At 37.1% G+C, this 13,821-nt stretch overlaps 1 protein-coding gene across 50 annotated transcripts in view; it reads left to right on the top strand.

The window, feature by feature from the left end:
- TTN (titin) overlaps positions 1 to 13,821 on the top strand; it is a 239,446-nt gene that overhangs the window by 141,728 nt on the left and 83,897 nt on the right. For all 50 annotated transcript variants that reach the window (XM_038142803.1, XM_038142798.1, XM_038142790.1 and 47 more), the window contains 25 exons: positions 2 to 128; positions 215 to 478; positions 588 to 854; positions 988 to 1,251; positions 1,754 to 1,893; positions 2,020 to 2,146; positions 2,259 to 2,525; positions 2,617 to 2,883; positions 3,363 to 3,629; positions 3,716 to 3,855; positions 4,780 to 4,906; positions 5,657 to 5,799; positions 7,722 to 7,845; positions 8,720 to 8,986; positions 9,135 to 9,232; positions 9,364 to 9,532; positions 9,633 to 9,899; positions 10,044 to 10,310; positions 10,403 to 10,681; positions 10,773 to 11,181; positions 11,285 to 11,409; positions 11,504 to 11,770; positions 12,397 to 12,666; positions 12,862 to 13,164; positions 13,287 to 13,589. In XM_038142803.1, coding sequence (XP_037998731.1) covers positions 2 to 128; positions 215 to 478; positions 588 to 854; positions 988 to 1,251; positions 1,754 to 1,893; positions 2,020 to 2,146; positions 2,259 to 2,525; positions 2,617 to 2,883; positions 3,363 to 3,629; positions 3,716 to 3,855; positions 4,780 to 4,906; positions 5,657 to 5,799; positions 7,722 to 7,845; positions 8,720 to 8,986; positions 9,135 to 9,232; positions 9,364 to 9,532; positions 9,633 to 9,899; positions 10,044 to 10,310; positions 10,403 to 10,681; positions 10,773 to 11,181; positions 11,285 to 11,409; positions 11,504 to 11,770; positions 12,397 to 12,666; positions 12,862 to 13,164; positions 13,287 to 13,589 — 5,548 coding nt within the window. The remainder of the gene's footprint in view (position 1; positions 129 to 214; positions 479 to 587; positions 855 to 987; positions 1,252 to 1,753; positions 1,894 to 2,019; positions 2,147 to 2,258; positions 2,526 to 2,616; positions 2,884 to 3,362; positions 3,630 to 3,715; positions 3,856 to 4,779; positions 4,907 to 5,656; positions 5,800 to 7,721; positions 7,846 to 8,719; positions 8,987 to 9,134; positions 9,233 to 9,363; positions 9,533 to 9,632; positions 9,900 to 10,043; positions 10,311 to 10,402; positions 10,682 to 10,772; positions 11,182 to 11,284; positions 11,410 to 11,503; positions 11,771 to 12,396; positions 12,667 to 12,861; positions 13,165 to 13,286; positions 13,590 to 13,821) is intronic.

The following is a 13,821-nucleotide window of genomic DNA, read 5'->3' as shown; positions in this document are numbered from 1 at the left end:
GACATGTGAAATCAAAGCTGAAGGAGGAAAACGCTTCCTAACCTTACACAAAGTCAAGTTAGAGCAAGCTGGCGAAGTCCTTTACCAGGCCCTGAACGCGGTCACGACAGCGATCCTGACAGTAAAAGGTACAATGCCCCACGGGGCGTGGCACCAGCTTAGACAGAGCTCACATGGAGCTCCTTACAAATGATGTGTTATCTTTTGCTTCCAGAAATCGAATTGGACTTTGCTGTGCCCCTGAAGGATGTCACTGTTCCTGAGAAGCGCCAGGCAAGATTTGAATGTGTCCTTACCAGAGAGGCCAATGTTATATGGTCTAAGGGTACTGATATAATCAAGATTGGAGAAAAATTTGACATCATCGCGGATGGAAAGAAGCACATTCTTGTTATCAATGATTCACAGTTTGATGATGAGGGAGAATACACTGCTGAAGTTGATGGCAAAAAGAGCACAGCAAGACTGTTTGTGGAAGGCAAGTATTTTCTCATGAACAAAAGAACAAACAAAAAAAAGATAAAGAATGTATCTTTCAGCATTACATTAACCTTTTTTCTGATTGTATTTATGTGTCTACATTACAGGTGTGAGGCTGAAGTTCATATCACCTCTGCAGGATCAAACAGTGAAAGAAGGGGAAACAGCTCACTTTCAGTTTGAGCTTTCTCATGAAGACATGCCTGTGAAATGGTTCAAAAATGACAAGAGACTTCACACAAGCAGAACGGTTTTAATTACTTCAGAAGGCAAAGTTCATAAACTAGAAATGAGAGAAGTAACACTTGATGATATCTCAGAAATAAAGGCCGTAGTCAAAGACTTGAACACACAAGCCAACCTGAAAGTGTTAGGTAATTACATAAATAGTTTAAAACCTGCTATAGAATAAATATTAACCATTTTTAATAAGTAGAAAGTGACAAAATATTGACATTTTAGTATATTTGTATAACTAATTTATCTTACCCACTATGCCTTTTGTAGAGGCTGATCCATATTTCACTGTGAAATTACAAGACTACAGTGCTGTAGAGAAAGATGATATTACTCTGGAGTGTGAACTTAGCAAAGATGTGCCAGTAAAATGGTACAAAGATGGTGAAGAACTAATAGCTTCCAACAGAATTTCCATAAAAACGGATGGCTTGCGCCGTATCCTGAAGATCAAGAAGGCTGCAGAGAGTGACAAAGGTGTTTATGAGTGTGACTGTGGAACCGACAAGACAAGTGCCAATATCAGCGTTGAGTGTAAGTAATCGTGTCTTCACTAAGGGAAAATAGCAAAACCTTTGTAAACTGGTGTAGACAGACAGATACTCTCCAGAAAGCAAGGCCAAAAATGTACCTGTGAAAACGATGCTGTTATGTTGAATGGCTGATATATCTAGATTTAAAGTTATTAACAGTGATTACAAGAGACAATATATTTGGCGATTACTGGAGAGAGTTACTCTCTCTGTCCAGTTACCATCAGGCAATAAAAACAGTTTCGTTCACTGTAACAGATATCAGGGTTAATTATTAGGGAAAATACTCTTGGCAAAAATAATTAGATTTCAGATATAGAAGGAGGTTGTAGACTGCCAACTTGCTGCTTTTTAGAAAGAGGTTAGATAAACATTTACTGCTTGTATCATTTGAATGCCCAAAAGAAAGAAAAGGGAGAGACTTAAGTGCTTTCCAGTATTACATTTCTGTGGTATACAATTTTTGAGTAAACAGATGCAAATTTTTTGATTTTTTTTTTCAGCTCGCTTAATTAAAGTGGAGCGCCCACTGTATGGAGTGGAAGTATTTGTTGGTGAAACAGCACGCTTTGAAATTGAAATATCTGAGCCTGATGTCCATCCTGTATGGAAGCTAAAAGGAGAAACCCTAACACCTTCACCTGTAAGGATTCTTCTTTATTTTTAGACCATAATTTCCAGTAGAAAAACATAATTAATAACAGTGTTTTCTTAGTGGTTTCTTAGAATATTAATATTTGGGATGGGGTGTGTGTTTCTTTATCACCAGGACTGTGAAATCATTGAAGATGGGAAGAAGCATATTCTTGTCCTTCATAACTGCAAACTTGATATGACTGGAGAAGTGTCTTTCCAAGCTGCCAATGCTAAAAGTGCTGCTAATCTGAAAGTGAAAGGTACAGTCTGCACTTGGCCAACATTTCCATGTGTATTTCAGGGCATCAGAACTAATCTAGTGTCAGAAAGCACTGTATGAACTGATCTGAAAGAGCTCTTCTTTGGTTTCAGAGCTGCCTCTTATCTTTATCACTCCACTAAGTGATGTGAAGGTCTTTGAGAAGGATGAAGCTAAGTTTGAATGTGAGGTGTCCAGAGTGCCCAAGACTTTCCGCTGGTTGAAAGGAACAGAAGAGATCACTCCTGATGAAAGATTCGAAATAATTTCAGATGGAACAAAGCATGCTCTGATTATTAAATCTGTTGCCTTTGAGGATGAAGTAAAATACACATTTGAAGCTGAGGATAAAAGAACAAGTGCCAAGCTAATTATTGAAGGTTTGTTAGATTTTGTCTTTCTAGGAAAGTTTTGCATCATATACTTGCATAGTTTCTATTGATAGCATTATGACATGTTATGTTGTTATAGGGATCCGCCTGAAATTCATCACTCCTCTCAAGGATGTAACAAAGAAGGAGCGAGAAACTGCGGAGTTCACTGTGGAACTCTCCCATGAAAATATCACTGTGGTCTGGTTCAAGAATGACCAACGATTACATACCAGCAAAGTGGTTTCAATGACAGATGATGGCAAATTCCATACACTCACAATCAAAGATCTTACTATTGATGATACTTCTCAGATAAAAGTGGAAGCTATGGGCAAATCCTCAGAAGCTAAACTCACTGTTCTTGGTAAGAATACCCCAAAAAAATTTACCTGATGTATATTATCAGGAAAGTTTTATTAATAAAAATTAGTACTCAGAAGGTCTTGGGGTTAGCCTAAATCTAAATTATGATTTTGAAAATCTAGCAATTTGTTTTTCTTCCTTGGGTCTCCACTTACCTATTCATGAAGGATGATCACAATAACTTTAAAATTTCATGCAAAGTTGCAAAGTTAGTATGTACATACATAGAACAGTGCTCTAAAACTCCTAGAGCATCAAAAGAATGTTGTCAGTAATATTAGTAATGCCCTGAATAATTTGTTAGGTGTTTATTGTTTACTTTTTTCTAACAGAACAGTGAAAAAGGACTATATTTAATCCTTCTTGTGGGATATAAGCAGGAAATATATTTTATGATAGAAATATATTTTATGATAGAAAGTTGTACTTTCTAGAAGACTAAAACTTCAGACTGAAATATATCTTTACTTCCGCTTGCAGAGGGAGACCCTTATTTCACTGGGAAGCTGCAGGATTACACTGCTGTGGAGAAAGATGAAGTAATCTTACAATGCGAAATTAGCAAAGCAGATGCTCCAGTGAAATGGATGAAGGATGGCAAACCAATTACTGCATCAAAGAATGTCGTTATTAAGGCTGATGGCAAAAAGAGAATCCTTATTCTCAAGAAAGCCTTGAAGAAAGACATTGGACAGTACACTTGTGACTGTGGTACTGACCAAACCTCTGCTAAACTTGATATTGAAGGTATGGGTATTTTAATGAGCTGCTCTGTAGAAATCTTTTGGGATCTTCTAGAAACTGAGGGAGTCAATTGCGTTTTTCTTCTCCAGACCGGGATATTGAGATTGTGCGACCACTATACAGTGTGGAGGTGATTGAGACAGAGACTGCCCGTTTTGACATTGAAATCTCTGAGGAAGGTGTCCATGGCAATTGGAAGCTAAAAGGAGAACCCCTGACTGAATCAGCTGTAAGCAAATATTTCATAATATTTTTTATGTGTGTCTCAACACTTTGCAGGAAGTGGAGTGTGAGGGAGGGTGACTGCAGAAACTAAATTTGATTTCCTGCTTTCAGGAAGAGTCACTATATTATAGATAGTGGGGTTTTAAATTAATAGTGTTTTAAATGTAATACAAATGTAATCCAAAATAGCTAAATAATAAATGATTTTTACATAAAATGGTACATTCTGCTAACAATACCTAACAATCATGTATCCAAAGTGCAAGGACTTTGTGGAATTCACTTAAACATAACAGCAATTAAAAATGCAAACTTCAGATTTCATGCTTTTTCCTGTGGGTTTTGAGTTATATTTGGTTTAAATAGATGTAGATCACATTTCCAAACTCTTTTGCAATTCTGTGGCAGCTAAAGTAGGAGTTAAATGGTATAGCGCTTAATCAAATATTATAAACTCCTTCCTGGAAACATCTGGAAATTAAAGAAACAATACAATCACAATTGGCAATAATTTGGCTTCTATGTAACGGCACAAATGTGAATAATACCGAAAGATTGGAAGTTACATAAAAATCACTTTCTGGATAAAAGAGGGAAAGGTCTTCTCGAGGAAACGTCACAGCACAAGCTTAGCAATTTCTAGTTCCCTTGGGGGAACTAGGCCTCTGAGTGGTCTATATATATATTAATACACTGGCTACTCAGGCAGCACTGAAATATGTTGCCTCTTCCCCTTTCCTTCCAACTGTATTAAGAGAGTTTGAAAGAAAAGACCCATGAATGAATATTTATAGAGTATATTTCACATGGGCCCAAGGGTTGTGAATGGAATAGAAGAAAACAGATTCATGGTATGAGAAGTAGGGGCTCTTTTGGTGAATAATACAAAAAACATACTGAAAAAACTATTTCATATCTGTTTTTGCAGGAATGTGAAATCAAGGAGGAAGGAAAAAAGCACTTCCTTACACTGTACAATGTACGCTTAGACCAAGCTGGTGGAGTAGATTTCCAAGCAGCAAATGCCAAGTCTGGTGCTCACCTTCGAGTGAAACGTAAGTGTCTTTTAAACTGTAATTAACTGATTCATTAAGTGAAAACATGGTACTCACTGCCTCTTTAGAATGGGTGGCAAATCTCTATACTGTATTGAACAGCAATCCTTTCCAGAGCAGCAACTGAGGGATTAGTTACTCAGATTGTCTTAATTTTTTTTCATTAAGGAACGTCCTATGTGTTTTTAACCTTATATATCATTTACTCACATAGGAGAAGCAAAATTAAGGAGATGGCCTTGAAGGTTGCTTGATCGTCTGGCATCATATATGCTGTTATGAAATCAAATATTGCAAGCAAAGGCTCTGCTGCATCAAAGTGTCACGTTAGCTGGAAAGGATAGGATAACAGTGATATCTGGGGATAGGGCTAAGAGCTTGATGGACAGGGACAGACTACACGGTTGAAGACCACTTGTTTCCCACTCCAATCCTAGCCCTTGCTATTTTGGAAACACATGCCTTATCTAGCAACAGGCATGCAAGGCTTGGCAAGGAGACAGATGCAGAGCAACTTTCCTGCTGACCTTGTTCAATTTAAAGAAACACGCTCTGCAAATAGGAAATTGTAGGTGACCAGCCCTCCCCTAAGAACCCAGGGTGGCCTCTTCTATTTCGGGAATTTAAAGAGCAGCATTGCGATGTCTGGCTCTCTTGAGGGAAGCCACCATGGAGATTAGTACATAAGGGCAGCAGCTCTCTCTTGGGTAGAAGTGACTAATCTAAAAATTATGTCTTCTCCTTACCAAGCTCGAGTAATTGGCTTGCTGAGACCCCTCAAGGATGTAACAGTGACAGCTGGGGAATCAGCAACCTTCGATTGCGAACTCTCTTATGAGGGAATCCCAGTAGAATGGTTCCTGAAAGGAAAGAAACTGGAGCCCAGTGATCAGGTAAAAAAACTAAACTTTACTTTTTCTCATGTTTCCTCCTCCTTCTCTTTCAAGTGTCTTCCCCTTCTTTGTTTCTTATTTATTCTCTCCCAGCTGAAGTACTTAGGCACAGCAGTATTTTAGTACTGCTGTGTCAAATGCTAAATCATCCCTAAATCAGATACAACAGTTTTTCCCAGAAATTCCAGTATTCTGGGATACTAAAATTATTTATCATACAAAGGGAAACTAAGGTTCCAAAATTACAACAGTGATTTTGTACCTGATTCTGTTGGAGACTCAGCCACAAGGATACTGAATAATTTTTCCTCAGGTTACCTGTGGTTACAGTGAGATGATTTTGAAAGGTGCTATTAGGAAAAGCCTTTTTTTCTCCTGAATGCTGAGTTGCAGTCTAATTCAACATATAAGGGGATTAAGAGGATTCAAATTCCATTTCAGGCATTTGTTTCTGGCTCTCCAGATAACTCTCTGGGCAGATTTGCTTGTCAAGCACTTCTCACTAGCTATTTTTAACCCTTCATCAAGTGCTGGCTCTTAACTCTGAGATCTGAGCAGCTTGGAATGCAGTCAATTTAATGTTTAAAGTTAATGATAGGGGAAATAAATAAAGAAACATAAATTAATACAATAAGAAATGGAAATAGATATTACTGGTTGTAAGACTTCTTTCTCGCATTCTAGGCCTAAAAAAGTAATGCAAATTCAAATAAAAGTTGGAAACTTAAGACAAAGTAATCTTTAAAGGCATTGCATGACCTAAGGAAGTTTCAGAACTTGTAATAATGCTGCTAATAATACTTTGGTACAGATTGCTATTTCTTTTAAATACAATTTTTAACATATTTTTTTCAGGTTTTGCTGGATACTTCTGAGCTTTAAGAAATTTGCATAAATAAATATTTAATTAAATAAAAAGAATGTAGAAATAGTAAAATCAAAACAGATCATTATGATAAGGGGCCCTATTTAAGGACAGATAAACAAAGTTGAAACTCAGCAGATGAGTCATGAAATAAATCAAGATAATTACTTCTGAGTTTCAGAATAAAAATGTGAAAAGCTATTGATCAGTGCAGTGGATTGATAGCTATTACTGCCTGGCAAGAAAAATATTATATGTTCAGTATAATTCTGTATAATGAAACATTATTTTGGTCTTTTCTGTCAGAGCTATCATTTTAATTACATGAAAAAAAATCAGATTTCATGTAGTTTACATATACAGTCAAAAGTGTCATTTGAACAGTTGAAACTTTACCAGGATTAAATTGAGAGTAAACCATATATTTACTCAATGCATCGCTTTCTACCCATTCAAAATAGCCTCTTGAAATACATTTGCAACTGTCTTTAAGAATCAATCTAATTGTACAAGTTTCATTTTACCTGTTTGCTAATTCAAACAATTTCTTTACCTCTGTGGCTTGCATCCAGCTGAACATTTATAACCTTTATTCATTGAAGTGGTTTTTTTTTGTTTACTATGATTGCAAACTATTTTCTGCAATAGGTCATCACAGAAAGTAGTCTTTTAGGCAGAAGGTTTTACTGAATTTTAATAATAGATAGACAAATTAGCATTTCCAGAGAAGTGTATGTGGGGGGTGCCAAACCTCTTTGCAGCTGAAAAAGTTTTCCTTTTACATGTAGCCAGCAGTAATGCCATTTTTTTCCCATAAATTTGCTTATTTTTTGTGTTTTTAATACCTGTTCAAAATAGACATCATCTCAAGTCCGTCCCAAAATCCTCAAAACTTTGAGAATTGAGTTGTATCTAGTATATAAAAAGAAGTTGTCAAAATTTCACATGAAAGTGGACAACCAAACTCCACAAATCATAACTAGCATGCTATTACATGAAATATTTCTTAAATACTTGTTGTAGATGTTCACAATGGGGTTTTTATGTATTTTGTCAGGTTGTGACCCGTGCTGAAGGGAGAGTTCACACGCTTATTCTTAGAGATGTCAAGTTAACAGATGCAGGAGAGGTATCACTGACAGCAAAAGATTTCAGAACTCAAGCAAATCTTTTTGTGAAAGGTGAGTCAGTCATTTTAGTTAAGCCATAATCAGCATTAATGTTCCATTCATGATTCATCCTGTAACAGGAAGCTGATACACACTATTTATCAAAGAGTGGGATCGTAAATATGATATTCGACTGGTAGGTGACTTCCCTGATTAAAAAAGCCACCTACGTAAAATCTCTGCACTTCACAGAAGAGCTGAACAAGGGGAAACACTGGAAACAGGTCAAATCTGGACGATAAACCAGTTCATTCGGACTTCCAGGGCTTTCCTGCAGTCTTGAACATTCAATTGGCATCAAGAGGACCCATGAATACCAGCCTTTGTGGCTCCCAGTGGCTTTTCCTGTTCTTCTGAATATCCAGAAACCTATGAGAGTATAACTGCACCATCAGTCAAGGGACAACGTAACATTGTCTATATACGCACTTGTACTGCTCGCAGGCTTGTGTCATCATTGAGAAGGAAAAGAACTGCACACACTGATCCAGTAATTCAAGGAAAAAATTGAAAAAAAAAACCCTAAGCATTTTTTAAGTTCACAGGATAAGTTTAGAGTCACTGAGATTACATGGATATGGTTCAACTAAAGAAATTGAGTTGCAAGGCTTTGTGATGATTTTCAATTAAAAACCCCATGGACAAGGATATCATTCAGTCTAATCTTACTGTAGGCTGAAAATAAGGAAATCACACAGACATTTTTTGTTAATTCAGGTTATTACAAATAAAAAATGTTTTAAGAAACCTTCAATAGCGACATCCAAGAGCCTTTTTGATTATTCAGCCAAGGAAAATTAGTAAACAACATGGGATAGTTCTATGCAAGCAGAAAACTGGCTGTAGTTTAGATCTTTTCTATCAAAAATATATCTTTTTCTTTTAGAACCCCCAGTTGAATTTACTAAACCACTTGAGGACCAGACTGTTGAAGAGGAAGCCACTGCAGTGCTGGAATGTGAAGTCTCCAGGGAAAATGCAAAAGTTAAATGGTTCAAAAATGGAGAAGAAATTCACAAATCGAAGAAGTATGATATCATTTCTGATGGCAGGGTCAGAAAACTCATCATCCGTGGCTGCACACTGGACGATGCAAAAACATATGCCTGTGATGCTAAGGATTTTAAGACATCATGTTTTCTCAATGTGGAGCGTGAGTAATTCACAGTTTTCTACAAAATGCCTGGGTGCTGTAAAGGCAATATACTAGTGTTTATGACTGGCAGTAGTATCAATGTTGGCAATCTTTTACTTCTCTAGCATAGACTTCACTCTACTAAAAAGTTTCTATTCTCTTACAGCTATTCGTGTCGACTTCCTGAAACCCCTGACTGACCTTGAGGTTAAAGAAAAAGAATCTGCTCGGTTTGAATGTGAAATTTCTCGTCCAAATGTCAAGGTCTGTAGTGACACTTTTTAGTCTAAGTAAATCCTTCAGCTGAAGGGGAAAACTTTGTTATATTGCTGTAAAAGAACACACTGAAATCTATGATGAGTATGTTAAAACCATGTTAATTTGTTCTGGAACAGGTGAAGTGGTTTAAGGATGGAATGGAAATTAGAAAAGGCAAAAAATATGACATAATTTCTAAAGGTGCAGAACACATTCTTGTCATCAGTAAATGTGTCTTTGATGATGAAGCTGAATATTCCTGTGAAGCAAAAACAGCTCGAACTTCCGGCCTACTTACAGTGATAGGTAAACACAGTGTTTTAGAATCTAATAGGTAAATAATAAAAATGTGACAGCGGGGTTTTTTATGGCAGGCTTTAATCATCTTCTGAAATTCTTTTTACAGAGGAGGAGGCTGTTTTCACGAAAAATCTTCCTGATCTTGAAGTAAATGAAAATGACACTGTAAAATTAATCTGTGAAGTTTCAAAGCCTAATGCTGAAGTTACTTGGCTTAAAGGAGATGAAGAGGTGCCTGATGGTGGTAGATTTGAACACATTTCTGATGGTAGAAAGAGAATTCTTGTTATACATAATGCTCATCCTGAAGATGCTGCCAAATATACTTGCAAGCTCCCAAGCTCTAGTACTACAGGAAAACTTACTGTACATGGTAAGAGTACTCCTTTGGTGGGCGTTTATCCTGGAAAAAAAATTAAAACATTTGAAAATCATTAATAATACACAACTTGGTTTATTCCATTCACAAGTAAAAAATAATATATATATAATTATACACAAAAATGTTTTCTTTCAGAACTTGCCGCAGAATTTCTTACCAGACCACAAAACCTTGAAGTGCTTGAAGGAGAAAAAGCTGAATTTGTCTGTTCAGTATCCAAAGAAGCCATTACAGTACAGTGGCTAAGGGGTGACACAGTCCTGGAGCCTGGTGATAAGTACGACATCATTTCAGATGGCAAAAAGAGAACACTTGTGGTTAAAGAATCTGTTCTAGGAGATACAGGAATGTATACTGTCATGGTTGGTGAAGCTAAAGCTACAGCACACTTAGCAGTAATTGGTAAGTTTTATTTTATCAATGTGTAGGTGCTTTTTTTCTTCCATTCTTTATACTACATGATGTCCAAATTTCTTATGTTTTCTCAATTTCAGAAAAACTCAAGATTATAACTCCTCTTAAAGACCAGGAAGTTACTGAGTGTCAAGAAATTATCTTCAACTGTGAAGTCAATAAAGAAGGTGCCAAGGAGAAGTGGTACAAAAATGACGAGGCAATATTTGATAGTGCAAAGTACATTATTGTTCAGAAGGGTGTAGTCTACACTCTCAGAATCAGAGATGCAGAGTTGAAAGATCAAGCTACCTACACCATCTCACTGACAAACCAGAGAGGTGAACACGTTAAAAGCTCGGCTTCCTTAAAAGTATTAGGTAAATAACTTGCACTACATTAAAATTGTTTCATCATTTACATTCAATTTTTTATGAGGTTGTAAAAATGTTTGCTTTTTTGTCATAACAGAGGAGGATCTCAGAATTGTTGAGCCTCTTGAAGACATTGAGACCATGGAAAAGAAAACTGTCACATTCTGGTGCAAAGTCAATCGCCTCAATGCAACTCTCAAATGGACAAAGAATGGAGAAGAGATCAAATTTGACAGGCGCATTTTGTACAAAATTGATAAATTCAAGCACTCATTGATCATTAAAGACTGTGGGTTTGTAGATGAAGGTGAATATACTGTTACTGCTGGACAAGACAAATCAGTTGCAGAGCTTCTCATCACAGAAGCACCAGCAGACTTCACTGAACATCTTCAGGACCAGACTGTCACTGAATTTGATGATGCTGTCTTTACCTGCCAGCTTTCCAAAGAGAAAGTCAGTGTAAAATGGTACAGAAATGGAAGAGAAATCAAAGAAGGCAAAAAGTATGTGCATTTTATTATGCTTCTGAATATGCTAAACATGCTTGTTTTACTTTATTGCTTTGTCTGGAAACTAAAATACTGCCTGTTTTTCTCCTCCATAAAGATACCAGTTTGAAAAGGATGGAAATCTGCACAGGTTAATCATAAAAGACTGTAGACTAGATGATGAGTGTGAATATTCCTGTGGAGTCGATGACAGGAGATCTAGGGCAAGACTTTTTGTTGAAGGTATGTGTGAAATTGGATGGGATTTGTTTCAACATTATTTGATAATAGTAGAAACAATAAAAAATAACACCGAATAAATCAATATTTATTTCAGAAATCCCTGTTGAGATTATTCGACCACCACAAGATATTTATGAAGCTCCTGGTGCAGATGTCATCTTCATGGCTGAGTTGAACAAAGATGGTGTGGAGGTCAAGTGGTTGAGAAACAACATGATTATCATCCAAGGTGACAAACATCAGATGATGAGTGAAGGAAAGGTCCACAGGCTGCAGGTGTGTGACATAAAGCCCCGTGACCAAGGGGAATACAGATTTATTGCCAAAGACAAGGAAGCTAGAGCTAAACTGGAATTAGCTGGTAAGTTGCTTGTTTTGTGCTCCTTTTGTAAAATCTTAGATTCATGAACTTAGTTTAACTAAATTGATTTTTGCTTTTTCAAGTAATTGAACTAAAATGAATGCACAATCAGCCTGAGAAAAGTGTTAAACTATTTGAGGATTGTTTAACAAGTCTGTTAAACTATGTAAATATGAATTTAAGCAAGAAACATTTTTTGTTACACCATGCTGATCCAGCTGTTGAGGAAAACCCATCGCTTTCCAATGTGTATTTGCCAAAGAGCAAGATTTAAGATTAAAGGTGCTTTAAGCTTTTAATTAAGTCACTAAAAAACAATGAAAAATATTTGGCCTACTCATTTAAATCATATTAGACATTTAATTCCTAATGTGTCTATTTTACAAAATAGGTTAATTAGTTCTCAAAAAACAACTCCTTCTTTCCTGATTTTATAGGAGGACACAGTACATAACAACCAGAGTGTATTTGTTTCTCTGGAGTTGTCCTACAAAGGATTTCCTTAGAGTTTACACAGCAGCTTCTTTTACTTTTCTCTGTTAGCTTCTTTGCTGACTGCACAAATATATCAATTTTTGTATACATATATATGCAAGTACTGAACTTTTCACATTCATCTTTCTTAGCTGCGCCTAAAATCAAGACTGGTGATCAAAACCTTGTGGTTGATGTTGGGAAACCTTTAACTATGACTGTCCCGTATGATGCCTACCCAAGAGCAGAAGCTGAATGGTTTAAAGCAGGGGAAAGTCTGCCCACAACAACTGTTGATACAACAACTGACTGCACTACCTTCAAAATTTATGAAGCAAAGAAATCAGATAAGGGAAGGTATAGGATTGTGCTTCGAAACAAACATGGCCAGGCAGAAGCATTCATCAATGTAGAGGTGATTGGTAAGTACTCGTATTATTAAAACCTTGCTTGCCATTATTTCACAGAGTAAAAAGCCTTTATTGAGGGAGAAGCCCTCTGCTTCCCCTCATGGGAAAGCTGTAGATCATATTGAGGTCTCCCCTCAAACTCCTCTTCTCTAGCCAGAGGGAAGAAAATCAATGCAATGCCCTGAAATACTGTCATATCTTTAATAGATGTTCCAGGTCCAGTTAGAAACTTGGAGGTCACTGAAACTTATGATGGTGAAGTTGGTCTCGCATGGCAAGAACCAGAAAGTGATGGTGGAAGTAAAATCATAGGCTACGTCGTTGAAAGACGTGATATCAAGCGTAAGACCTGGATTGTGGCCACAGATCGTGCTGAGAATTGTGAATACACTGTTACTGGACTTCAGAAAGGAGGAGTTGAGTACCTCTTCCGTGTCAGTGCACGCAACAGAGTGGGCACTGGTGAGCCAGTGGAAACAGACACACCTGTGGAAGCTAAGAGCAAATTTGGTGAGCAGAAGTTACAAAAAATTCAGTGTTGGATGGTTGTGGAAAAAAAGCAGTACAAAGTCTAAAAACAGGAAAAACCTACATGCCTTCTTTTTCCTTTTTCCTCCTAAAATAAAATGTAGATGTTCCCGGTCCTCCTCAAAACGTAGAAGTTACTGATGTGAACAGGTTTGGAGCCACACTTAGCTGGGAACCACCTGAGGATGATGGAGGATCCCCGATTACTGGCTACGTTATTGAACTGCGTAACAGAGCTACCATCAGATGGGAGCCAGCTATGACCACAGGAGCTGATGAACTGTCAGCTGTCCTGACTGATGTTGTGGAAAATGAAGAATATTTCTTCAGAGTAAGAGCTCAAAACATGGTTGGAGTTGGCAAACCAAGTCCTGCTACACGTGCAGTAAAAATCATGGACCCAATTGGTGAGTATGCAAAGTATGTTAATTATGAGGGCATTATGAGACAGGAGCATTTTGGATGCCATGTGTGCAGGAAAGTTCAACTGACAAACATCTGTGCTGCAAATACTGTGTACAGTTGTATTTTCCCTATTCCCTACTTTTGTCCTTCAGACATAGCAGGAGTACCTTGCTACCACTTGGTTTAGTAAGAACTGCAAATATTTCTTCTCTGAAGTTAGGATGCAACCTCAAT

The sequence above is a fragment of the Motacilla alba genome, chromosome 7, assembly GCF_015832195.1.
Source record: "Motacilla alba alba isolate MOTALB_02 chromosome 7, Motacilla_alba_V1.0_pri, whole genome shotgun sequence".
Lineage (NCBI taxonomy): Eukaryota > Metazoa > Chordata > Aves > Passeriformes > Motacillidae > Motacilla > Motacilla alba.
Note: the sequence above shows the minus strand (reverse complement) of the source record. Positions and strands in the feature narration are given on the sequence as shown.